Raw genomic sequence first — 25,580 nt, 5'->3', positions numbered from 1 at the left:
ATTTTTGACTCGTTTGATTTAGTGACCTGTAAAAACTCTAAACTGATTGCTTCCCACGAGACCCAAAGCCCAGATCCGCATAACGACGAAAAAAGAAAATATATTTTAATAAAAAATCAACACTAAACAGTACATTTATTGTTGTATTATTTAGTTTAATATTATTGTTTAATAGGCAAAAAGCGAGCTTTTATTTTACTATATTGTAAGCGCATTATTTGCCAAATATTGAGTTTTCTTATTTTTTAATAATTTCTTTGCCATTTTGCAATATTATTGGCCATTGTAATACATTTAGACTTTTCTAATATACATATAGGCTAACTAATATGTAGCCAATATTTACATTTAATATATTATTTTATGTAAACATATACGTGAAAATAGATTTATAGGGGCAGATATTATTTATTAGTTAAGGTCTGCACACTGTTTATCTGTCAAACCAAAAACTCGGATACGATGAAGTATTCATTCTCTTATATCCAAGCATATTAAAAAGGTTATTACATCAATGATGCATAAAGTGCACAAAAAATAAAAATAAATGTGTCTTGCAACTTTCTTTGGCCTTTGCGCATAAAGAAATATACAATGCATATCGGATAACAAAAAAACAATAAATTATGTGTGTTATATATTATGTGTGTTATAAATTATGTATGTTTTTAAATTAAATGTGGTGCCCATACTAGTCTTTTTGAGCGCTTAAGCAGATTTTATGTGCTATTTTAGACCCTATAATCAATATCATCTAAAAAATGCTCAAATTATTAGAAATTCCACAAAACAAGCTTATTACTAACATTATTGGCAAATCATGTTAATCGTTTCCTCAATACTAGTAGATATGTATTTCTCTCCAAAATGTACACATATTATGCTTCAGAAGGGTGTCCATACAAAAAGCTCATTCAGTTAAATAAGAAATAAGAGTCATCGTACCTTTAAGAGCTGTTGCGTTACTACAGAGGGCGGTACGGTGGCAGCAGTGTGATGGAGGCTGGCCCTGCCTGGGGCGTGAGTTTACTCCAGCTAACTCCAAAACAGCACAAGACAGGGGGCTAAACGAGACAGCCGCGAATTTGACCACAGACACGTATCCTGGCTGAAGGACGGCCATAAATACGCTTCAGGTGCTCTTCAGTCGGCTTTTACAAGGAGATCTCTGCTGGATCTCCTCTCTGTGCTCGAGGACGGAAGATGCCCAGGCAGTTCCTCTGCCAAGTGTTCGGCTTGTCCCTGTGGTTGGCACTGATACTCCAGTCTCTCATCTCCTCCACCGCTGCCTACAAGAGACCTGTGTCCGGAGGGAAAAGGCAGAGTTTCTTGGAGAGAACCTTAATTTTATTGGACGTGAATACGCGAAGCCCGGTAAAAATCTTGAACGACAATTTCCTCTCGTTGCAGTTGGATCCATCTATCATAAAGGATGGCTGGCTCGACTTCTTAAGGTATGACAGGCTTGAACTTTCAGTGCTCTGCATCCTGAGGTTAAAATGATGCTGATGCATTTGGGTAACTTTAGATTGCACATCATAAAGATAGAATGTAACAGATATATGTCCAAAACTATCCAACTGACTTTATATTCAATACTAGCCTAAAGATGTCCACCATCTCATGAATACATAATCGCATATTTGTTCAAAGCATAAACTCTTTGGCTCTTCCATTAAACTTAGGCTATATTAAAAGCATAAGCTACATGCTTGGCCGCGCACTTTGGATATTTAGCTTTATTTGATGCTTATGATATCATGTTTATCGCTGTAGTTGTATAATAATTCCAGCTTTTCATTCACGCATTTTCTTATGAACTTTATTTTACGCGTAAAGTTTAAGGATACTATAATTCAAGCTGACGCGTAATGCTCCAGACTACAATCTGTTTCATCTCATTGAAAATGTTTTGGGGTGAGGTTCGCCCATGAAAATCGATAAGGTTTTCTCGACATGCGAGCACAGACAGCAGTAGTATGTACCGCGTTATACTGTGAACCCTGAATATACGCGCAGATTTGAATGGTTGTGTTAATTTACTGTACACACCAGGGCTTGACCTGGAAGTGAATTTCAGTGTCCCAGCCCCCAGAGGAGAAAATACACAAAACCATACGAAGAGTCGAAATGTAAGTGTCTTACTGTAACCAAATGGGTTTAGTATGTTTTATGTGATGGCTAATCCGGATTGTATTTCGTATTTTGTTGTCTAAAATGGCCCACTTTACTTTGAGCCATAAATATGCCGTCGTGGCTATTTGCCGTCGATTGTTTTTGTATAGTTTACTTTCGTGGACGGTGTGTGTTATGATTTGTGTTATGGTATATTGCTTGCGTGGATCCGTTTCCCAGCATCACTTCGTTTTGTTGTGTATATGACCGAGGAGCATGAATAAATGCAGGATAAGTGATTTGCTTTGGTTACTTTACGCACTGATAAGAATTGCCTATTTCACCTTTGTTTGGAAACAACTTTTGCAACATATTGTAAGTAATTTTTATATTTGTGTTGTTAGGCAAATATAAAAATGATAATGCCGAGAAAGACAATAGGCCTTTATTTGTAATATTATTAACAATAATATTATAATTATAACGAAGTTGTTGTAGTGCAGTTAATAATATTGTTATTATTCTGCTGTATGTTGCATTCATTGTTTTTCCTGCATGCTAAGTTGTTTATAGCTTATATGGTTTTACTACAATTCCTCCAAAAATGTTTTGTTTACCCAAGTTTACGCACCTTGCTTGATTTTTTTGAAAATATGAATTAACATTGGACTAAATGAACGCACTTAGTCAATTTTTTTTTTTAATAATCAGTTCGACCTACCCACAGACATCATCGATAATTTACAATTGCAGTTTATACAAATGTTGCTGCTTTCACAAAATGTTTTAAAACAATTAATATTTGTGTATTAATATAAGTGTTTAACTATGTAAAGTTCTCGGATAGTCAGTCTGAATGTTTGCGCAATTTATAGGCCTCTCTATTTTCTATTTTCCTACTTGCGCTTTTAGCTTCCCTTTGAATTCACCACATTGCCTCATTATTTAAAAAGAAACTTAAAAACATGCATAATTAGTAAATGAAACTCAAAAACATGGATCTGGGTCTATGGGTAAGTTTGTGTAGGCCTGCGTAAAACAAAGCGCTGTTGATTTCAGTGTGTGAGAAACACTGCGGCCTGAAACGCACTTATATTTGATTAAATAATCTTTGGTCTTGGGAGTTTCTGCAAAAATGTTTAAACTCATCTAGACAACAGGATCAAAATTTAAATAAACCAAAAAACAATTAAGCTGTTCAAATAGATTTTATCAAGGGCCTTTATGCTCTGCTCGTATTTAATCACCGCATCCAATCGACATTACAAATATCATTTGGTAAAATACCTCTCCACTATTATTACAATAAAGACTGAAACTATTATCTATGATAATACTATGTACCTATATAATTTAAGGATTGTTTTGTTATTTAGCTGACTCGTAAAAACGTGTTACAAAAGGTTAATCACAGCGATGCCATAAAAGAAACATGTTTTAGTTCCCCAAGAACCATGTAGTCAAAGGTTCAGTTCTTAAAGGTTCTCCATATCTTTCTCACCTTTTTATAGTTTAAAGAACATTTTTCCACTACAAAGAACTGTTTTGCAAAAAAGTTAAAGGTTGTTTATAAAACTGAGACAAAAATGTTTTTTCAATGGCACAATTTAGCACCTTTATTTTTAAGAGTGTCGTTTTTAAAGGCCATTAGTTTTCTCTTGAACTGGGAACATAAAAAAGCAAGAATTCTTTCGGTCCTTTAACTAATAAAAGTGATTTTTAGGAGGCAGATCGGTAAAAATATCTCCTTAGGGTAACACCTGCACATTTTACTGCTCTAGTATTGTAGTCTGCCCTGTAGGTTTTTCTGTGGATCTGCCATCTGCTGTGATCAACATCTTTCTGTATCCACAGCTCTAAGCGGTTGGTCACTTTGGCTCGGGGACTCTCTCCAGCATATCTGAGATTTGGGGGCAAACGGACCGATTTCCTCCAGTTTCATAACCTGAAGAATCTTGCAAAGTTTCGAGGGCCTGGACCAGACTATTATCTTAAAAACTATGAGGATGGTGAGGTTTGTTTTTGGTCATTTTCAGATACCTTGCATATACTCTTGATTCATGTAAAACGTGTATTTTGTAGTTACATTTATGCATTTGGCAGATGCTTTTATTTAAAAGCAACTTACAGTGCATTTATACTTTTTTATCAGTTTTTGTATCCATTGGGAATTAAACCTTCAATCTTTTGCTTTGCTGTGCTCTGCTAGTGCCATGGTCTGCCATTTGAGCTATTTACATCCGGTACAGTTATAAAATGGTAATATTAAGTTAACATTTAATGCACATTGGAACTGTATATTGTGCATTACTGTGATTATATTGTATTTATTATGTTTAACGTATTTATTGTCGTAGCATCTTAGATGCACTGCTACCAGGACTATGCACACAAGATTTTCACTCCGTGTACATCTGTGTCAAGAATGTGACAATCAAATTATTTGATTTTTGATTTGAATTTACTTGGTGTGCTGGGTTAAGTTTCAGAATATTATGAAAAAAAATCACTATTAATCAGTATTGATGTAATGTGATTTATTTTTTGCATGTTACTAGTGCAAAACCTTTTAATCTGACTTTATCCACATTCATAGTTGCATTAACTCTTGGAAAGGTGAAGTTTATTCTCACAATATGGCATGAGCAGATATACCCCAACTTCAAAAACATCCCTCTGATGTTCACACAGATATTGTGCGCAGCGACTTTGCCCTGGACAAACAGAAGGGCTGCAGACTGGCGAGCCATCCGGACATGATGCTGGAACTGCAGCGCGAGAAGGCAGCTCAGGTGCAGCAGATCTTGCTGAAAGAACAGCTTTCCGACATCTACAGCGATGTTACGATAACAGGTAGGAGATTACAACAACGTGCAGATACTAAGCTCATTCTGTAAAGCCCAAAACATTGTAAATAGTGGTTAGACTTGGGTTTGATATGCCAGAATACAGTAACAGGGCCTCACAAATAGCAGCATATTGCAAATGTGCATATCGCAACATGCATGCCGCAATTATTTGCGATATCTGAATGATTTTAATACTTCAGAAAGTTGTGTATAGTATAGTTTCTGTGTGTGTACAAGTGAAAAATGTAGTCTTTAAATGTATTTTAATATAGTTCACATTGATTTTACAAACTTAAATATCATAAGTTATCGCATATCCCAGTTTTCTTCTTCATATCGTGCAGCCCTATACAGAAAAGACAATGTGGTAATCTTTCACAAATGTGGTGTTTTGCTTTGTGTGTTAAAAACCAATAGGAAATCTACTGATAGTAATAACAAAAAAGCTGAGAGTTTGAAATATAATTTTTTATCGTATCCATAACTTCAGGTCTGATTTGTTTCTTTATTTTGTTGCCGTATGTACCGCAGGTACGCCAACAAATGCGGTGATGTAATTGTTGTTGCTTAATCCAGAAAAGCCACAGGTTTAAAATGATGAGAGATAGGACAGTCCAGCGCTCCTCCAGCCAAGCATATGGTTTTATTGATCATTTTCAACAGCTGTGCTTTGCCTGTTTGTAAATCCAGTGTCCGATTTCAGATTTTTGACTTCTACACACATAGATTGTCCCAAATGTTCAGATCATTTCATGGGGGATAATTGTTTGACAGACAGAACTCTCGGAGGGCTTGTCAGAGACCTTTGTAGTACCAAAAAGTGTCAGATGAAGGATAAAATGGTGCTGAATGATGACTTATACTGAAGAGCCAATAGAAACAACAGCTGACAATGATTTCAGAAAAATGACACTTTGTTAAAGCACTTGGTTTGTTCCTTAAAGATCAGACACAGTATAGCAGAAAGCTTTTTGCATGTAATGGTGAGCAAAATTGAAATCAGTGGCCGTTGGACAGGTCAGACTAGTCCAAGTTAGTCATTTAATTTTAATAAAAGACTGGTTATAACTTGGTCTAAATTAAATCTGTTAAGTAAGACTGATTAGCTGAAACTAATTGCTATATGTCAGACAAGTTTAGTTAGCAGCTAAGTTTAGGTCAGTGGTGTTTTTGTGTGCATATAAATGAGGATAAATTGGTAAACGGGTATTTTAAATGTGTAAATCATGTCTGGATATAATATTTCTGTTGCTTGGGCAAAGTTGTGGTAATTGAATTAACGTCCATACCGCCACGCCGCCAGAGGGAGCCCTCGCCGGAGTACTGACATGGCGCCGCCCTCTGCTTCTCTGACTGTTTCCTGTTTGTTGCTATTTAAGATTCAAGCTAGCCTAGGCCTAGCGCGAAGTATTGCCAGTTTACCTGCGTACCGAGCGTTATTCTGATTGTGATTTCTGACTGCCTATCGTTGTGACCATTTGTCTGCCTATCTGTTTATCTGCCTTTTGGATTTGCCCCTTTGCTTAGTTTGCCCGGATTGGACTGTCTATCTGTGTTTTGATCTGCCTGCCTGTATACCTGACTACTCTTCTGCCTCACGTTTTGATTTGTTTGCTTGATTGGTTTGTTTTAAATAAACACCGCAAAATGGATCCCAGTATTCCTGAGCATTCCTTACAGAATACTTCGCCAACCATCGATCCAGCGGAAGTAACCAATCTAATGGCTGCTTACAAACAACAAAGCACGCTCCTGCAGGGCTATCAGGAACAGCTTACACGGCTTCAAGCCGTCAACGAACACCTCACTGGCTATATTCAAGCATTACCATCCACCTCTGTGAAACGAATGAGCGTTTCTGAACCTGATAAGTTTGATGGTACAGCGGAACACGTGAGAGGCTTCCTTCGTCAGCTGGATATTTATTTTCAAGATCATTTGAGTGATAAATTATCTGATAATGCGATGTGTTCTAAAGTTTTCTCTTTGTTGACTGGCAAAGCGGTCGAGTGGGCCTCCGCTGTTTGGGACACCGATCCTCGTATCCGCACATCGTACTCCTATTTTGTACAGCAAATTAAAGAAGTGTTTGAATACCCAGCGGGGGGAAGAAGTGCTTCATCGCAGATCATAAATATGTCCCAGAACCATCGTCCTGTCGCAGAGTATGCCATTGAATTTCGCACGCTTGCAGCACAAAGCGGTTGGAATGATAAATCGCTAAAGGATATTTTTCAGAACAGTCTGGACGTTGATCTTCAAGCTGAACTGGCATGTAAAGGTGAGAACCTCTCATTCTCTGAATTTGTGACTTTGTCTGTACACATCGATAACCTGATGAGAAATGTGCCTGCTAGAACGAAACTGAAAACTTCTACTAGGCCTGTATATGCCACCAGTAAAGTGTTCCATACCGCTGTAAATAATGACGACATTGTAGAACCAATGCAGATGGGGTTCGCTCCTTTGACCATGGCAGAACGACAACGACGTCGTGAGCACAACTTATGTTTCTATTGCGGGAAACCTGGACATCGTATCGATAACTGCCCATCCAAGAAACCTCGCAACACCAACACGGTAAACCAATTCTTTAACCTCCCTTCTTGTTATGATATGTGTTCACAACCAGTAACAATCATCCACGATAATATAACCATGTCATTTACAGCATTAATTGACTCTGGCTCTGCACTAAACTTCATTAATGAAGATGTTGTCAATAAATTTCTCATTCCTGTCATCCCATGCCAACCTCCATTAAGCATTTCTGCCGTCAACAATGTACCCATCGGCAAAGGTATTACTCACCAAACTGTTCCCCTCACTCTTCAAGTTGGTCTACTTCATCTTGAAACTATTACCTTGTATGTGATCTCTTCACCCCGTTATGACATCATATTGGGACACCCCTGGCTTGTCGCACACGATCCTAAGATAAACTGGAGAACCGGAGAGATTCTACAATGGTCATCTCGTTGTATGAAAACCTGCATTAACCATATGAAGCACAAACCCTGTCTGTCTACCAATGTTGAAAGCCCTACTGGTAAGAATGTTATGATTCCTGATGTCTACTCTGAATATGCAGAAGTGTTTAGCAAAGTCAAAGCAACCGAATTACCACCACATAGACCTTGGGATTGTGCTATTGAACTTCTACCTAATGCTATGCCTCCCAAATGTAAAGTTTATCCCCTGTCTCAACCTGAAACCCGAGCCATGGAAGATTACATCACTGAAGCACTACAAAACGGCTTTATTCGGATCTCCACATCCCCTGCTGCAGCTGGCTTCTTTTTCGTAGAGAAGAAGGATGGTGGCCTAAGACCTTGCATCGACTATAGAGGTTTGAACAATATCACTGTTAAATTTCCCTACCCTTTACCTCTTGTACCTTCTGCCCTAGAACAATTGAGGGAAGCAAAAATCTATACCAAACTGGACTTACGTAGTGCCTACAATCTGGTTCGTATCCGTGAAGGTGATGAATGGAAGACTGCATTCCACACCACTAGAGGGCACTATGAATACCTCGTGATGCCGTATGGTCTATCTAACTCTCCCGCCGTCTTCCAGTCATTCATCAATGAAGTGTTCCGGGACCTCCTGAACCAGTATGTTATTGCTTACATTGACGATATCTTGATTTATTCCAATACTATGGAAGACCATGTCTGCCATGTTAAAGAAGTCCTGTCTCGTCTCCTCCAGAACAAGTTATACGTCAAAGCAGAAAAATGTGAGTTTCATGTCATGAAAACTAACTTCCTGGGCTATAATATTAGTTCCCAGGGTGTTGAGATGGACACCACCAAAGTCAAGGCAGTCACCGAATGGCCTCCACCCCGCACTGTTAAGGATTTGCAGCGTTTCCTTGGATTTGCAAACTTCTACCGTCGATTCATCCGCAACTACAGTACTGTAGCAGCTCCCCTGACATCCCTACTGAAAGGTAAACCCAAAAAACTCCTGTGGAACTCACAAGCTGAGCAAGCCTTTCAGAAACTAAAAACCTGTTTCACCACCGCCCCGATCCTGAAACATCCTGACCCTGAAAAACAGTTCATCGTGGAGGTCGACGCGTCGGATACTGGAGTAGGAGCTGTTCTGTCGCAACGTCACGGTCCAGAAAATAAGGTATACCCTTGTGCTTACTATTCCAGAAAACTCACCCAGGCAGAGAGAAACTACGATATAGGCAACAAGGAACTTCTTTCGATAAAGGCAGCCCTGGAGGAATGGAGGCATTGGCTTGAGGGTGCGAAGCATCATATTGTCATTCTGACGGATCATAAAAACCTCGAGTACGTGAAGGGAGCTCAGAGATTGAATGCACGCCAGGCAAGATGGTCACTTTTCTTCACCCGTTTCAATTTTTCAATCACCTACAGACCCGGACACAAGAATGGTAAAGCTGATGCTCTGTCCAGATACCACGAACCCACTCCTGTTGACCGTTCACCTGTCCCTATCATACCACCTTCTCTTATCATTGCTCCTATAGCGTGGGATATCATGCAGGAAATCACCCAAGAACACTTGAATGACCCTGTTCCGCCTGAATGCCCACCTGAGAGAACTTACGTTCCCCTAACACTGCGGCCCCGAATTATGCAATGGGTACACACCTCACTCAGCTCAGGACACCCAGGTATTACCCGCACCACAGCTTTAGTCCAAACATCCTTCTGGTGGCCCACCCTGAATCATGATGTAGCCCAATTTGTGAAATCCTGTAGAGTGTGTGCTCAATCCAAAACTCCTAAAGATTTACCCTCCGGTCTTCTTAAACCCTTACCCATACCTCAACGCCCCTGGTCCCATCTCAGCATTGACTTCATCACTGATCTGCCACGTTCTAATAATTATACAGCCATCCTAGTCATTATTGATAGATTTTCTAAATCCTGCCGCCTTATACCCCTCAAAGGCTTACCCACTGCCATGGAGACCGCCGAAGCTATGTTTCATCATGTGTTCAGGAACTATGGAATACCCGAAGACATCGTCTCTGACCGTGGGACCCAGTTCACCTCACAGGTTTGGAAAGCATTTTGTAATAATCTGGACATAAATGTAAGCTTAACATCTGGTTATCATCCCCAGTCTAATGGCCAAGTTGAAAGGTTAAATCAAGAGATTGGACGCTACCTGAGGTCCTACTGTACCCGAGAACAACACCGCTGGTCAGAATTCCTTCCCTGGGCCGAGTATGCACAGAACTCATTGAGACACTCCTCCACCAATCTCACCCCCTTCCAGTGCGTACTCGGCTATCAACCCCCCATGTTCCCTTGGTCAGGAGAGCCTTCGGATGTTCCAGCCGTTGACGACTGGATGAGGAGGAGTGGAGAGGTTTGGGAAAGCGCTCATGTTAGACTCCAGAGGGCGATCCGCAACCAAGAATTCCATGCCAACCGTCACAGACGTCCTCATCCCCCGTACCAGCCTGGTCAGAGGGTCTGGCTCTCCACCCGGGATCTGAAACTTCAGCTCCCGTCTAAGAAACTAAGTCCGAGGTACGTAGGACCTTTCCGAATAATAAGACAAATCAATGATGTTATATACCAGTTAGAGCTGCCTGTTAATTATCGTATTTCTCCCTCTTTTCATGTTTCCCTGCTAAAACCTTACCATGCTGAGTACGACCCCAACGCCGAGCCTCCTGAGCCACCTCCCCCTCTCGACGTTGCCGGGGAACCGGCATACGCCGTGAGGGAGTTGTTGTTTTCTCATACACCCCTGAAACAGCTTAAATTCAACACCATGGCTTGAATAAAGAAACATTTTTGATAGGTCTGCTATTTTTACAAAAACACCATTGTTTTATTATTACAATCTATGCAGTGATCTTAATGTGAACTGAAATCAGGTACAGCCAACCGAAGGAAATGTATTTGTTTAAAGCAGATTTGCTGTGGAAAGATTTTTGTAACGCGGGTCACGCAGCACATTTTCATTTCATCGTTGATGTATACACTCGCTTGCTATCAGATCAGAATATCTAAACCGCTGTTAGTTGAGTCTAGCTGTCATATAAATGTTGGCTGCCAAGAAGCACTTTCGTTACTTCTACCCATTTTTTTCTAAACATTCTGAACATAGTTTTCAGACACATCTGCGTCGGGCGTCTGTAATAAAAATGAAGGCTCATCACGCACGCAGGAGGTGAAACTGACTCTCTTCCTTTCTCCGTGAATCTCAGCATGTGTGCTGTAGCAGAAATCGTGTTGTGTGCATGAGTGATTGGTGAGGATAAGGGCACATGGGTGCAATGGAGAAAACAGGCCTGTTAACAATCAGGACGCCCAATGCGCAGTCGCTGGCAGGTGGCAGGGGAATTGGTGTAAGACAGCCCTGCCCCATCTATTTCCACTCTGCACAAGTCGACTTTTCTGACCTTTCTCATTAGAGCTATCTGTAATAGGCGCGAAACGCCTTTGCCAGTTAAAACAAACCGTGGTGAGACAAGCCCAAGGTCATGCAAGCTTTCACCTCTACACTCGCTACAGTTTAGTCCAGTTTAGTTAAAGCAAACCATCTGAGACAAGTCGAGGTCGGGGGACTTTGACTAGCTTTCAGATTCTGTATGGTGCCTGTCATTACTTGTTGACTGCATTATCAATATTTAATTTTTACTTTGTTACACTGTAAAAAAATACTTTGCTGCCTTAAAATTCTTTGTTAAATCAACTCAGATTTATAAGTAATTTCAACAAGACATATTTTTTGTTTTGAGTTCTGCTTTACATATTCCAGTGGCGGCTGTTGACTTCTTTTTTGAAAGCACACAATGCAAAGCTCGTCAAAACATTTATTTAGCCTGTCATGTCAAAATATGTGTTCGGCGCGTCATGTAAACTGTGCATCACGTGTCATGTCAAAATACGAGCCTGCTGCAGACACTTCGAAGGCGTTTATAATAAAAGAGACACTCACGTTTGCCAGATACTCACTTAATCTCATGTGTAACCAGAGTTTACTGTTAAGTTAATATCTTGCAAGTATTTTGTAAGCGTCTCTTTATCATAAACCCTTTTGACATGTGCAACAGGCACGTATTTTGACATGATGCATGATGCAGATAGGTTACATTACGCACCGAACACATATTTTGACATGATGAGCCACACACATGACACTCCGAACACATTTTGACATGATGCATAATGCACATAGTTTACCATGACGCACCGACCACATATTTTGACATGATGCATAATGCACATAGTTTACCATGACGCACCGAACACATATTTTGACATGATGCATAATGCACTTAGTTTACCATGACGCACTGAACACATATTTTGACATGATGCATAATGCACATTGAGTCACATGACGCACCGAACACATACTTTGACATGATGCATAATGCACATAGTTTACCATGACGCACTGAACACATATTTTGACATGATGAGCCAAACACATGACACTCCGAACACATTTTGACATGATGCATAATGCACATAGTTTACCATGACGCACCGACCACATATTTTGGCATGATGCATAATGCACATAGTTTACCATGACACGCCGAACACATATTTTGACATGATGAGCCACAAACATGGCACGCCGAACACATATTTTGACATGATGCATAATGCACATAGTTTACCATGACGCACTGAACACATATTTTGACATGATGAGCCACACATGACACGCCAAACACATATTTTGACATGATGCATAATGCACATTGAGTCACATGACGCACCGAACACATACTTTGACATGATGCATAATGCACATAGTTTACCATGAAACGCCGAACACATATTTTGACATGATGAGCCACAAACATGGCACGCCGAACACATATTTTGACATGATGCATAATGCACATAGTTTACCATGACACGCCGAACACATATTTTGACATGATGCATAATGCACATAGTTTACCATGACACGCCGAACACATATTTTGACATGATGAGCCACAAACATGGCACGCCGAACACATATTTTGACATGATGCATAATGCACATAGTTTACCATGACGCACTGAACACATATTTTGACATGATGAGCCACACACGACACGCAGAACACATATTTTGACATGATGCATAATGCACATTGAGTCACATGACGCACCGAACACATATTTTGACATGACGAGCTACACACATGACACGCCGAGCACATATTTTGACATGATGCATGATGCACATAGGTTCACATGACGCACCGAACACATATTTTGACATGATGCATAATGCACATAGTTTACCATGACACGCCGAACACATATTTTGACATGATGCATAATGCACATAGTTTACCATGACACGCCGAACACATATTTTGACATGATCAGCCACAAACATGGCACGCCGAACACATATTTTGACATGATGCATAATGCACATAGTTTACCATGACGCACTGAACACATATTTTGACATGATGAGCCACACACGACATGCCGAACACATATTTTGACATGATGCATAATGCACATTGAGTCACATGACGCACCGAACACGTATTTTGATATGACGAGCTACACACATGACACGCCGAGCACATATTTTGACATGATGCATGATGCACATAGGTTAACATGATGCACCGAACACATATTTTGACATGATGCATAATGCACATAGTTTACCATGACATGCCGAACACATATTTTGACATGATGAGCCACACATGACACGCCGAACACATATTTTGACATGATGCATAATGCACATTGAGTCACATGACGCACCGAACACATACTTTGACATGATGCATAATGCACATAGTTTACCATGACGCACTGAACACATATTTTGACATGATGAGCCACACACATGACACTCCGAACACATTTTGACATGATGCATAATGCACATAGTTTACCATGACGCACCGACCACATATTTTGACATGATGCATAATGCACATAGTTTACCATGACACGCCGAACACATATTTTGACATGATGAGCCACAAACATGGCACGCCGAACACATATTTTGACATGATGCATAATGCACATAGTTTACCATGACGCACTGAACACATATTTTGACATGATGCATAATGCACATAGTTTACCATGACGCACTGAACACATATTTTGACATGATGAGCCACACATGACACGCCGAACACATATTTTGACATGATGCATAATGCACATTGAGTCACATGACGCACCGAACACATACTTTGACATGATGCATAATGCACATAGTTTACCATGAAACGCCGAACACATATTTTGACATGATGAGCCACAAACATGGCACGCCGAACACATATTTTGACATGATGCATAATGCACATAGTTTACCATGACACGCCGAACACATATTTTGACATGATGCATAATTCACATAGTTTACCATGACACGCCGAACACATATTTTGACATGATGAGCCACAAACATGGCACGCCGAACACATATTTTGACATGATGCATAATGCACATAGTTTACCATGACGCACTGAACACATATTTTGACATGATGAGCCACACACGACATGCCGAACACATATTTTGACATGATGCATAATGCACATTGAGTCACATGACGCACCGAACACATATTTTGATATGATGAGCTACACACATGACACGCCGAGCACATATTTTGACATGATGCATGATGCACATAGGTTCACATGACGCACCGAACACATATTTTGACATGATGCATAATGCACATAGTTTACCATGACACGCCGAACACATATTTTGACATGATGCATAATGCACATAGTTTACCATGACACGCCGAACACATATTTTGACATGATCAGCCACAAACATGGCACGCCGAACACATATTTTGACATGATGCATAATGCACATAGTTTACCATGACGCACTGAACACATATTTTGACATGATGAGCCACACACGACATGCCGAACACATATTTTGACATGATGCATAATGCACATTGAGTCACATGACGCACCGAACACGTATTTTGATATGACGAGCTACACACATGACACGCCGAGCACATATTTTGACATGATGCATGATGCACATAGGTTAACATGATGCACCGAACACATATTTTGACATGATGCATAATGCACATAGTTTACCATGACATGCCGAACACATATTTTGACATGATGAGCCACAAACATGGCACGCCGAACACATATTTTGACATGATGCATAATGCACATAGTTTACCATGACACGCCGAACACATATTTTGACATGATGCATAATGCACATAGTTTACCATGACGCACTGAACACATATTTTGACATGATGAGCCACACACGACATGCCGAACACATATTTTGACATGATGCATAATGCACATTGAGTCACATGACGCACCGAACACGTATTTTGATATGACGAGCTACACACATGACACGCCGAGCACATATTTTGACATGATGCATGATGCACATAGGTTAACATGATGCACCGAACACATATTTTGACATGATGCATAATGCACATAGTTTACCATGACATGCCGAACACATATTTTGACATGATGAGCCACAAACATGGCACGCCGAACACATATTTTGACATGATGAATAATGCACATAGTTTACCATGACACGCCGAACACATATTTTGACATGATGAGCCACAAACATGGCACGCCGAACACATATTTTGACATGATGCATAATGCACATAGTTTACCATGACATGCCGAACACATATTTTGACATGATGAGCCACAAACATGGCACGCCGAACACATATTTTGACATGATGAATAATGCACATAGTTTACCATGACACGCCGAACACATATTTTGACATGATGAGCCACAAACATGGCACGCCGAACACATATTTTGACATGATGCATAATGCACATAGTTTACCATGACATGCCGAACACATATTTTGACATGATGAGCCACAAACATGGCACGCCGAACACATATTTTGACATGATGCATAATGCACATAGTTTACCATGACGCACTGAACACATATTTTGACATGATGAGCCACACACGACATGCCGAACACATATTTTAAAATGATGCATAATGCACATTGAGTCACATGACGCACCGAACACATATTTTGACATGATGAGCTACACACATGACACGCCGAGAACATATTTTGACATGATGCATAATGCACATAGTTTACCATGACGCACCAAACACATGTTTTGACATGATGAGCCACAAACATGGCGCACCGAACACATATTTTGACATGATGCATAATGCACATAGTTTACCATGACGCACCGAACACATATTTTGACATGATGAGCCACAAAAATGACACGTCATACACATATTTTGACATGCAGGCCACATACATGATGCACCAAACACATTTTGACATGGTGCACATAGATTTACATGACGCACCAAACACATATTTTGACATGACGAGCAACACACACAACACGCCGAACACATATTTTGAATCGCGCCCCTCGAAAGAGAAGTCCCCGGCCGCCACTGCTGAAACTTGAGACAAAAATGCTAATTAAAACAGTTCTTGTGCAATAGACTGATGGAAAGATTTATAAGTGCGATTGCATACATTTTTAATGGACTTTGTAAAAGAACTCTATTTCAGCAGTTAGCTTTTCATGTAGTTATAATTCCAATACAAATCCACATATCATTCAGTACAAGGAGACATTTGATGTAATAAATACACATTTGTAAATGAGTTATGTACAGTTTTATTCCTGGAAATCTCTCTGTTGAGTGAAGTGTCAACTGATATGTGGCCTAATGTGGTGAAGGTAAATGCCATCATTCACAGTGTGTTCTGGGGTCAAGCTGCTCCTCTTGTATCCGTCTGAAGTGGAGACTCCGTCCAGACTCCTAAGAATGCAACATTCATCATAAAGCGCCATCCTTTCATCTCGTGTGAATTTACTGCTTGCTTTCGAATTCAGTTCTCGTTTTATTTTTGCCTTCGGCTCATAATGGTTCAACTGCAGCTGCAGCTACTGTGCATTCACATCAAGAAATGCAGCAACGCACCATGATAGGATGTTTAAGCATTGAAATGCAACGTCGTACGTTGAAATGTTTGTTATATGCAAAGCTATTTCCGGCTTTTTGCCTTTCTGCTGTAAGACAAATGACAGGAAGTTGTCCAGTGAGGGCAGTTTGGGTATTAACGGATGGTTAGCCTTTAGCCTCTCATTTTCGATAGCACTAACTGCATGTCTGTAGTTTGCAAAAAGGAAAATGTTATTGAAATAGGGTTGACAAATAATCAGTTTCATTTGTAGAAAAATAAGCTGTTTGTATGCATAAACTTTGGCGTTTCGTGGCACTAGGAGAATGTTGTGTGGCATCTATCAGGAATTATTAAACGGCAAAGCAAAGTATCGAACTTCATCCATCTTGTTTACGTCTCAAACGTTACGTCAGCGCATCATAGCAACACTGACCCAGTCAATGGGTGTGCATTTGGGGCGGGACCATCCTTTTGTGCATCCAATTGCAGAAAGGGGGAGTGTTCATGAAATTTGTTTTGGAAAACCGTATCATAGGGTGATACCGTGACGTTTGTCACCGTTATTTTGACGTTGTTCAGAATTGTTTTCCTTTGGGCTCCAGGAGCCAAATTTTTGTCCCGTCGCAAGTGTTTGTTCCAGTGTCGGTGGGGTTATTTTATTGAAACGATTGCTTGAGTATTTTGATGAATACCGCATTGCTAGTCATCAAATGGTCTTTCTCCAGTCGTTTCTCTTCTTGTCATGATGTGCCTAAATTGACTCAAAGGGTTCGGCGTCTTTCCCCCTCCCCCAGCAGCAGTGAAAACACACATGTGTGCACTCAACACAAACACAGTAAGTGCACGTAGAATAGTGTGCTAATGATGGATCCGAGGCTCTGACAGATGTTTCTGCCTGCGAAAGAGCAACACAGACTTTTTTCCTATCTCTGAGACATTAAGCAGATCAAGACTGCTATGGATCTCGGTGCATTCATGCCTTTCGTCCACAAATACACATGCACACGCGTGATGTTACCCAGAAGGAATATCTGCCGCTGCTTTCAAAATTGCCAGCCTTTGCCCATATGAATAAACAGTGTTTTGAACCTTACCATAGTATATATAAAAGTATAATACAGTATTTACTACAGTTAATTCACTATAGTTAATATTGTGAAATATAGTTAATTTTTTTCCACTTAGCGCTGGGTCTTAAAGCAACAAATCCAACTTGTTGGGTTTTCAGCACGCATATGACCGACCTTCAACGTTGAAATATGGTTGAAATATGGTTGAAATAATGTCAGTTCTTGTTTTAATATTGAAACAACATTGATATAACAGTTAATGCTAAACGGTCGCATAAGTATAATGTATAAACGTTGAAATTTGGTTGAAATAATGTCAGATGTTTCTTCAACGTTGATATAACGTTGAAACAGCGGTTAAGGCTAAATGCGATATCAATGTTGATTCAATTAGCAAAATCAATGCATATTTCCACGTTAATTTGCCATTGACATTAATTTAATTAACCCATGTTGAAAGTGCAGACTGATTTCACGGAAAGTCGTATTATAGTCACGCAAAACTGTATTAATTTATTCGCGTTCATAGCACAAAATTTAGCTTTTTTGTGTCTTGTGCACGAATGTCTTCATGAGACTTTCTGTAAATAGTTTTTCGTGTCCGTTGCACGACTTTCTTTTTCGTTTCATTTTATGTATTGTATTCTCGTTTTTTTCTCATTTTCTTACCATTGTCGCTTGGGTTTGGGGTTAGAATCACTTTCTGTTACTTTTTAAGACATCCTAACACAAACCCCAACTCTTACCCCAACCCCAAGCGACAATGATTTAAAAATAGGGGAAAACAATGAGAAAACAATACATTAAATGACAAGAAAAAGAAAGTCGTGCAACGGCCACGAAAATCTATTTATAGTGTCACAAAAAAGACATTCGTGCTCCAGGCACGAAAAAAGCTGAATTTGGTGCCATTGACGAATAAATGAATTAAATTTTGCGGGACTATAACACAACTTCTCGTGAGATCATGTTGCAAAAGTGAGACATTGAAACAACGTTGTGATATCAACATTAATTCAATTTGCAAAATCGAAAGGTAATTCAGCGTTACTTGAAACTTGTCCTTGACGTTGATTCAACGGTGAATCAAAGTTGAAATGCCGGCTGGGAGTTTAACCTGTGTATGCATGGGTGGTTTAACTCATTGTTGGGTCAAATATAAATTCTTTTGGGTTAATTTAACCAAGCCACTGGTTTCGTACCATTTTGTTCCAACGCTGGATTGAAAATAACCTAGCATTTTTTGAGTGCATACTATTACGTTATTATTAACTATTAAGTTTACTATAGTTAATACTACAGTATACTACAGTTTTTCATGTGCCATTTTTGGGTGTTCATTCGTAAAAAAAACTCAGTTAAGCACAAAACACAGAAACACAGTGACTCTGTGGCACTAATCCTTCCAAAACTGACCACTTTTTACTTTTCAGAATTAATTGTTCTCGTCGAAACACAACTAAAAACATGGCACTCCTTTAGAAAGCCCAAAGAATTGGACAGTCAAATCACAGAAATGAGACAATAACCTTTGGGAGAGAGAAATGCTGGCAAATATGACAAGTATATTCGCAATCTCGTATCAGAATGAGGCCAAAATCAACAGAATTGTAAATATACGAGACACTAATATGTGTAACAGACTCCTCTGAATGTTTCCATCACTGTTGGCCATTACTCAAGGCTGAACTCATTTAAATGAGCATAAAACCACAAGTACAATAAAAAAATTAAAATTGCCCCGCCACACGATTATGAAGACCGAATGGGCCCTAGACTTTAGTAAATCTAAGGGGAATCGGTCAGACTGCTTGAGTCAGTCTCCGTTATATATGCTGTTCAAATTTGCCAAATTAAGTGATAAGCTAGCCTTCAAATGAATTTGTGTGTAGAAACGTAGACAATAGAAGCATATTTACAATTTGCAAAATAGTAAAAATAAATGTTAAAAGAAAAATTTTTTTTTTTGCAGTAATTGAAAAGAGCTGAAATTCTCAAACTGGTATACGAAACTAATTTCATAGTGATATTAGCGTAAAAATTGATTTATTAAAAGTTTCAGCTCTGGGCTCTGCTTCCCAAAGGCTTTTTAATACGAAACGGTCAGGGGTGATAATCACATTAGCTGTTTCCAAAACCCTTTCAATAATGAAAGTCAATCATACATGAGAAACATGATGTAGGGTATGTAAATGATAACTTATTTCATTTATTTCATTTTTTAATTTTTTTGGGTATGTTATGCATATATTTATGCATTTGGTAAATGTATGCATTTTTTGTGTGTGTTTTACAGAAAGTGTGTATGTATGTGTTATTCAATTTATTAAATTACTTTTTATTCTTTTAATTACACTATTTTACATTTGAAATGGATAAAATCCTTTCATAAAATTTCTGAACAGGACAACTTTGATGAACTTTTTTGATCCACTTCATATGTTGACTAAATTTTATCTTATTTTCTCAAGATCTTTATAATAATTTGATGATGAATTGAAGATGTATTACTGTTTATTTCATTTGACTCAGCATCAAGTCATGCACATTTACCATACTTTGCAGTGGCCATGTTACATTTGGAAGTGTAAAATAACCTTGATGTGACACTATAACATAACATGAATGGAGAATATAATTTTATTCATTGTTTTTGAAACCAAAGATGAATGGTTTATTTCTGTTTTAAATGTTATGTGTCCCCGACGGTGGCCAATTTCTGATCCAGGAAGGTTTGTGGGAAGTTTTAAACTTTTGCCTTCGCCTAGAGAAATGAAAGGTGACATGATACATCAGTTTACAAAATCGCCTACGTTCGTTTACATCTGTAAAAATTCAATACAACACCACACACATATGACTTATTTCCATGATTCTGCCATGCAACACAAAATCCCAAATAATAATCCAAGATAATCCTTGAGAGGAGTTTCCTCTCCTGCGATTGATCAACTCACAAAAGGAAGCTTTTTGTCTGTTAAATGTCCTTTTCATTACATTCATTCATGTCATAGTGATCTTCATATGAGTCATTAGAATAGCAGTTATTGTGCACGAGATCTGCGTCAGAGCAGCTGTAGGTAGTTTAGTACCACCCCTCTATAAACAAATATTAAAGAGCTGTGATTCAGAAAGACATCCGAGATCTCGCCACATATGTTTCAAGTGCTTACATGACTACAACCATTACAAATTAATGAAAAATTTAATTGAACATGTCGCCGATCTTCCATAAAATCACAGTCAAAGGCTCCCATTGGGCCTTATTTGTTTAATGCGAGCGGGAGAATAGCTTTTTGTGCAAATCACTTGTGAAACCGCTCTTACTTAAACTGCATTTGCTGACAACCTGAAACCATTTTGGGAATCTGGGATGCAAAATCTTATTTAAGTGAAAAAATAGACAGCATGTCGGATAGGGCTTTAAAATGATTTTGGCACAAAATTAATTAATATTTTGGCACAATTTATAGGTCATGGATAAAACATTATATGAAATTAGTTTTTATATTTAAATTGAAATTTCACAAGACTTTTTTAAGATGTAAAATAAATTTTTGGTGTTCTCAAAGTATGTATGTGAAGTTTTAACTCACAGATAATTTATTATAACATGTTAAATTTGCCACTTTGAGCAAAAATGTGCCGTTTTTGGGAGTGCCCCTTTAAATGTAAATGAGCTGATATATGCACTAAATGGCAGTGCCGTGGTTGGATAGTGCAGATTAATGGGCAGTATTATCCCCTTCTGACATCACAAGGGGAGCCAAATGTCAATGACTGTTTTTTCACACGATTACAGAGAATGGTTTACCAAAACTAAGTTACTGGGTTGATCTTTTTCACATTTTTTAGGTTGATAGAAGCACTGGAGACCCAATTATAGCACTTAAACATGGAAAAAGTCAGATTTTCATAAAATGTCCACTTTAAATTAGTATTTTGTTATGGTAATCTGAACAAAAACATGCATTTTCAAAAGTGGTCTCAGACATTTAGTACCCACTGAAAATCCCATTCTTCATTTTATATTCACACCCAATAATATTTTGTTTACCAGCCAGTCACGTACACACCAAAATGGAGTCTTCAAAACATTCGTCGCTCATTACTAGCAGACGTGTAGCATTTCCCTAATTTGGCTGTTAGGCTGTCAGTGGATATTCACGAGCTTTCCCCAGAGCATGATTATATTCACTTCTTTTTAAGGAATTAGCACCGTTGGAGACTTTGTTAATAGCCAACATCACAAGGACTGAAGGAAGCGATTGTTGTGGCAGCTTGGCGTTATATGAGGTTAAGTCTGGTTATATATTACCGCGTTGATTTCACCTGGCAGCTTCAGTGCCCCCAGCCTGTTTGGACATTGATTTAACTAGTTTTAATGTTCCAAGGACCATATGGCTTTACCACAAATTTGCCCTTTGTGTTGAACTTTCTCTAGTAGAATTACATCTGCATTAAGTGTATTGTTGTAGGCGGTTTGGCTTGTAAAAAGACCTGTTTGGGTGAGGTAATGTAACTGCTTAAGATTTTACAAGCTTGAAGGTGATGTATGTAACGTTTTAGATGTTAAAACACATTAAGTTTAATATGCATGGATATTGTCATTTGCCTGTTTGAAAATAGTCATTATTTATACATTAATTTACCTTTATTCAAATGTATGTGCATTTTGCTGATGCTTTTATCCAATGAGATTTGCCGTGCATACATTTTCTATCAGTACCTGTATGTGTGTTCCTTTGGATCAAACCAATAACCTTCACGCTGCTAACATAACGCTACTAGGCTAATTTTGTTGAAATACTATGCAAGCTATACTATAAGCAAGTGAATGTCAGTTTGTTATTCTCACACTTTCTCTTTTATGCTCTGTGATGAGTTTTGGGACGCAGTAAAGATTTGTGTCTCAGATACGTCTCGTCTGATCAGCTCTCTCATTCCACAGCATATTGGGTTTCTCATTTCTTAAGTTTTTTTTTTTAAATCCACAGCTGTTGATCTCTTCCCTGGGCTGTTCGGGATAAACAGAGACACCAAGCTCAGCAGGTCTGCTGTGGAAATTTATTAAAACTGCCCAAAGATATGTGAATGATGCAAAGAGGTAGTTAGAAATAGACCACCTGTGATGAGCGTATTATTCATTTTTATTGTCTTTGTCAGTACTTGCTCCTTTTCTGCAACACCTGTCAGGAATCATCAATCATTTGGGTGCTTCCTGCTGAGGCAATTTTTGATTTAAATGTCTCATTTACGTGATCTTTTCCCCTCACTGAGGTCCAATTCACATGTGACCAAAATAAAGCCAAATTTACAGATCATTTGAATGCAAGACATTGGCGGAAAGGTGCCATTTTTATGTGCAGAATACATCAACCGGTCCTAAAAGACTATAAGCAGTGGGAGAACATTGCATTAGCAAAGAAAAGGTCATGGGTTCAATCCCAGGGATTAAAGGTCATGGATCCCAGGGATCCCAGAAAACACGCATACCGATAAAATGTATAGGCTAATGCACTGTTAGTACTTTTTCTATAAAAGTGTCTGACAAATGTATAAATGTATATAAATTTGTAAATGTAAGCTAATGTTTGGAAATCTACGATTTGCAGTACAGAACAGACAAAACATTTTAAAGAGCACCAATTATCCAATTCATGATTTTAGATTTCCTTTGGTATGTAAGTGTATATTAGTAGCTTACATGTTACTGATATGCAAAAGGTATAAACCCCAAAGTAAACAATGACGCGAGTTATCATCTCCAACGTAAATCTCTTTTCTTAGACTACAAAAAACACACAGATTGTAGGCAACAGTTTACTTCCTGGGCCTGTTGACGTGAACACGACGCTCATTATCATAACTTTGCCCGCTTCTGACTCACAGCCTGTAAATAGTCTTTGTTTTCATATTTAAAGGATTAGTCCATTTTAAAAAAATCCAGATAATTTACTCACCACCATGTCATACAAATAAAATGCAGTTTCAAAGGACTCTAAACAATCTCAAACGAGGCATAAGGGTCTTATCTACCAAAACGATTTGGCATTTTTGGCAAGAAAAATAAAAAATAGGCACTTTTAAAGCACAACTTCTCGTCTTCCTCTGGTCCTGTGATGCGCCAGCGCGAACTCACGCATTGCGTTATCATGTCAAGAGGTCACGGATGACGTAAGCGAAACTACGCCCCAGTGTTAACAAGTGTGGAGAAAGAGGACCGTTCCGACGTTGTTGTATGTCAAATTATACAAATTAATGTCTTTGTGCCAGTTTAATGTTTAAAAATGATCCGCAAATGTACCTTTTTATTAGTGCTGGGCAAAGATTAATCGCGATTAATCGCATACAAAATAAAAGTGATTTTTTGCATAATATATGTGCGTGTACTGTGTCTAATTATTGTGTATATTTAACCACACACACATTTATATATTCATTTCAGAATGGTTTTACTTATGTATAATTTATTTTTTATTTTTTAATATAGAATATATAAAAATATAAATAAATATATATATAAACATGTAAATGTTTCTTAAATACATACATGAATGTGTGTGTATTTATTTATACATAATAATTACACACAGCACATACTCATATATTATGCCAAAAATCACTTTTATTTTGTATGCGATTAATCGCGATTAATCTTTGCCCAGCACTACTTTTTATATATGTAACACGTGACCGTTCCACGTCATTACGCAATTACGTGAGGTCGTGCTGGCGCGTCACAGGGCCGGAGGAAAACCAAAAGTTGTGGTTTAAAAGTGCACATTTTTATTTTTCTTGCCAAAAATGACAGTCGTTTCGCTCGATGAGACCCTTGTGCCTCGTTTGGGATCGTTTGGAGTCCTTCGAAACTGCAATTTTAAACTGCATTAAAATTGTTAAGTGTTGGGGTCCATAAAAGTCCATTCAAATGAGAAAAATCCTGGAATGTTTTCTTCAAAAAACATAATTTCTTCTCGACTGAACAAAAGAAAGACATCAACATTTTGGGTGACATGGTGGTGAGTAAATTGTCTGGATTTTTCTTTTAAGAAAATGGACTAATCCTTTAAATAATACTGACTAAACCATGATTCAAACACGAGTTTTGAGCAGTGTAGAGTAGCGCTTGATGTTTGTTGTTTCTACGATCATAAATGCAGAGATGGTTTTAATATTTTAATATCCTTACCCTTACCGAACTGTTACGTTCTGCTCAAGCCACGCTGGTAAAGTTGATCGATCAGCTTGGTCATCTGCATTTTCTGGATCAGATTAATCTCATATTGATAAAGTAGTAAAGACAATATTAACTCCTGTTAGCATCGCGAGCTAATCTTCCAAACATGGTAAGGGGCTTCACATTTCCGGCTGACGTCAGAAGTATTCAGGCCAATTGGAGGACACTGCGCTTTTCAGAACGATGAGCTTTATACAAAATCAACACGTTTTAGGGAGGCCGGGCATAGAGGAGCAACAATAATGTAAGATATGTGTTTTTTGAGCCATAAATAACCAAGCGAACTCATTGTATTACACCAAATACACACAACAATGTTGTTTTTAGCAACGTAATAGGTACTC

At 38.7% G+C, this 25,580-nt stretch overlaps 1 protein-coding gene across 1 annotated transcript in view; it reads left to right on the top strand.

Annotated features, from left to right (window-relative positions):
- The first annotated feature begins 979 nt into the window (after positions 1 to 979).
- Positions 980 to 25,580, top strand: part of hpse2 (heparanase 2) — a 127,081-nt gene continuing 102,480 nt past the window's right edge. The window contains exons 1-3 of the mRNA XM_055170071.2: positions 980 to 1,454; positions 3,970 to 4,124; positions 4,807 to 4,968. Of these exons, the coding sequence (XP_055026046.1) occupies positions 1,204 to 1,454; positions 3,970 to 4,124; positions 4,807 to 4,968 (568 nt within the window). The 5' untranslated portion in view covers positions 980 to 1,203. The remainder of the gene's footprint in view (positions 1,455 to 3,969; positions 4,125 to 4,806; positions 4,969 to 25,580) is intronic.

The sequence above is a fragment of the Misgurnus anguillicaudatus genome, chromosome 11 (assembly GCF_027580225.2).
Source record: "Misgurnus anguillicaudatus chromosome 11, ASM2758022v2, whole genome shotgun sequence".
NCBI classification, from domain to species: domain Eukaryota; kingdom Metazoa; phylum Chordata; class Actinopteri; order Cypriniformes; family Cobitidae; genus Misgurnus; species Misgurnus anguillicaudatus.
The sequence above is the reverse complement of the archived record's forward strand: the minus strand, read 5'-3'. Positions and strand labels throughout refer to the sequence as shown.